At 34.2% G+C, this 3,595-nt stretch overlaps 1 protein-coding gene across 1 annotated transcript; it reads right to left on the reverse strand.

Annotated features, from left to right (window-relative positions):
- Positions 1–1,373: 1,373 nt before the first annotated feature.
- LOC114255770 (homoserine O-acetyltransferase) lies at positions 1,374–3,595 on the reverse strand. The gene is made up of 2 exons (XM_028195294.2): positions 3,271–3,595; positions 1,374–1,767 (listed from the first exon to the last, which is right to left on the reverse strand). Exons 1-2 carry the CDS (start codon positions 3,520–3,522, stop codon positions 1,582–1,584), a joined length of 438 nt encoding a protein of 145 aa, XP_028051095.1. The 5' UTR covers positions 3,523–3,595; the 3' UTR covers positions 1,374–1,581.

Genomic DNA, 3,595 nt, shown 5'->3' on the forward strand with positions numbered 1-3,595 from the left:
TAATTAATATGTAAGAAGAGAAGAACAAGAAAGAAGAGAATAAAAGACAGTTAAGAGAAGAAAAAAAAAAAAGAAGAGAAGAAAATAAGGAGAAAAAGAAAAGAAAATAAAATAAAATGAAGAAAAAGAAAAAGAAAAAAAGGGCAAAAAGGACATTACACAGCAAAAAATTATTTTACAGCTTATTCAACGAAATACTACTCTGCTAATTAAATCCATAATCCCACAACTGCACCAAATAGGTTAACAGCTTATGTTTAAAGTTATAATCTATAATTTGTTAAATCATAATTTATAATCACTTTCCTACATTTTTACCAAACAAGGCCATTATAGGAGTAGTTTATTCTCTCTAGGAGTAGTTTTAATATAGTGATTCTGTAATTGTTTTCTGGTTCTAGTAATCAGTAAACTTTTTCTTGATTCGTTTGTGTTTTTATTCTTGTTTAAATCTTTGTGACCAGTAACAATTTCAGCAATATAATATTAGTTTTAGTTTGTTTCTTTTTGTCAATTTCCTTTAAAAAAGTCATTGAATCTATTAAGGTATAGGCTACCAACCGCATTACTTACTCTGTTTGTTGTTTGTGAAAATTAATTTTTCTGTCAAATCAACCCTGTCGATTTGACCCAAACCAAATTTTTGCTAACAATGTGTTAACTAGTTGGGTAAATCGCATTGATCTTTCTTTAGGTTTGGAGATGATATAAAAATCCCCGTATAATTATATTGAATTTCTTTTAGGTCATGTTTAATTGACAAGATTAATAGTGAAGTATTAATAATCCTATTAAATTAGTGTGGTATTCATTATCTAATTGGATTAATATCCATTGCATTAATAATCCCACCCCTACCCCATTACTAATAATCCTACAAATTTGCTGGATTAATTATCCGTTGGATTAATAATCCTAAAGCAAAATGTTAAAACAAACATAGGATAATTGGGCCTACGGATTAATAATCTCAATCCCATGCTCTAATCCACCCAATCAAACATGTCATGAAGGTTTTAAATCACCTGATACTTTGTCCCATTATCATTAATAATTTGTTCTATTTTTATAAATAATTTATTAGCCATATGACTAATACCTTGGAATCAGGAACCAAGACCGTCACCCGGAATCAAGTTTTATTTTAAATATGAGCAATAGCGTTTTCTGCAGCAAAATTCATCACACGAAGAAACACAGATAAATGGATTGACCATATAAACTCCATGAAATTAACACAGTACTTGCGCATTCTACGCCTCATATGCTGTCAAATTTTTTGCAAATTCATAGAATTATTGATTGAAATTTGATGAAAATTGTAGACAAGAATCATGATCATAGTCCATTTCTTGTCACAACAAGAAGAAACGTGACAAGCAGAAGTGATTTCATCATCAAAGTAACATTACCAAATTGGCAAATTCCTTAGGGCATTCATCGACTGCAACATTGCTCCAGCATTGTGAACAAACATATATTCCATTGAAACTACTTGCATAGCATGTACCGAATGGATCTCTGTACATTCTTTTCCACCAGTGCAATATGTGATAAAATGTTATATGAAAGTTCCCAGTGTTATTGTTCCAGGCGACTTTGCCTAATCAAGAGCAAAACAGCAATAATAACTGGAGTAAAAATCATAATCAAGGCCACCAAAATGTCCGGTCGTGTTATCTCGGGGAAAATGACACTTCCATACTTTATCACAGCTGCACCAACAATAGAACCTGCTCCTAATTTCCACACGTAGCTCACATCCTCCTGTTTAACCAAGAATTGCAGAGTTAGTCAAACAAACTGTTATCAGCAGTACATGAAATATATGGAAAACAAAATATCACAAAATGCAGGGTGCCATTGAGTCCGTTAGTGTCAGACATTGTGATGGTAAACTTGAACCAAGTTCTGCTTGTTGGTTTGGAACTTCGCGTGTGAACCTGGCTACTAGACATTACGTAATTTTAGATGAAAATTTTAATGCATAGGTTTGAGATTCCCTGAGAATACCGCTCAATACAGAGAACTTGGGTTTTTGAGAATGGGAAGCGTACAACAGTATAACTTTTCTCAACCTGCTTCGTAAAATGGTACTTCCACATAACAGAAATCTTTTTTTGGGGCAAGTAGATCCAGTTGAGAGTGAATTTTGTTGATATCTATATACATACATATTACACAAAACATGCCAGTGAAGCGTGAACATGGATTTCAGCATGAACTTTGAAAGTGTAACATTTGCACATACAAACCACGATTCAGCCAGAAAAGCATTCTATCTTCACAAACTTTCCATTCTACCATTGACTGAATTGGTCCATATTTGGGACTTTCTGGATAAGATGCCTAATTTAAGCACTGGGGCTGATATTTTTTCTCAGTATTGTCCAGTTTCAACTGCTTAACATTACTGTCCTAAGGCATTTTTGTATGGTTGTGATGTTGCCTCTGCCTCTGCCTCAGCCTCAGCCTCAGCCTCAGCCTCAGCCTCAGCCTCATTTGACAAGATGCAATTCATGCTTGGACTTGGAGACTATCTTAGTGCAAATACAGGCCATCTAATTCAAACTTTAAACTAATAGATAGCCTCCAATCCTTAAGCATGGATTCCATACCTCCAAAGGATCCAAATGCTGCATCAATTTTCATAGTTCAAAATCTTATCCAAATACATCATTCCTTACACTCTCGTCATCTCTTGGGGCAAAAAATGCTCTTCTTCTTTTTTTCTCTCTCTCTCTCTCTCTCCACTTTAGAAAATGTTAGATTAGTTTTTTATTTTTTATTTTCAGAATAACAACAAATCATTGAAAAAGAGAAATTGAAATGGTGTCAACATGATATTCATTATCGAGCTCATTACCCAAAGTTTAAGCTTTTACAGTCAATTTGGATTTGAACAATTTGATAATGAGAAATCACAAATTAGATGAGAAATGAGAGAGAAAAAAAGAGCTATCCTTTATCCCAATTTCATTTCTTGCACCCAAAAAAAAAAATTAAATTAAATTAAATAAATAAATAAGTGATGAGAGTTGATGAAGAACGAGACATATCGGTTGTGTATTCTTCATAATAATACCAAGATTAATCATCAAAATACAAAAATAAAACCTACCCATATTCCTATTTCTCTAAAAAATGAGTCATGATTTGTTTTACTCATCTACATTTTTTTTTCCGCTACAAAGTTTTTACGCACACAAAGCATTTGGGCTAACACGGTTAGTGAATTGATGAATTGGGTTCAAGATTAATGAAAGAGACCTGAGAAATGAAGGCACGGTCGGGGTCATTGGAGCCGGAATTTGCAGCTTCTTGGGTTTGAGGTTCCTCGGAGGCTCGAACTATAAAAGAATACGAAGAGGTCTTAAAAGACGTAGAAAGAAAAGGAATTGGGTTGCAGATGCCAATTCTGGCCGGAATACTACTACGCTCTACTGTCGGATTTGGCCGCCGGCGAGGCTTCACTGAAGACCAAATCCTCTGAGCTTCCGTCGCCGTTGCTGTCGCTGCCATATCCCCAAATACGCACACCACAAATAATCCTTTTTTTTTTAATGGGAATTCCCCAAATATATTTTCCAATAAA

Source organism: Camellia sinensis, chromosome 15 (genome assembly GCF_055761805.1).
Source record: "Camellia sinensis isolate YWXY chromosome 15, ASM5576180v1, whole genome shotgun sequence".
NCBI classification, from domain to species: domain Eukaryota; kingdom Viridiplantae; phylum Streptophyta; class Magnoliopsida; order Ericales; family Theaceae; genus Camellia; species Camellia sinensis.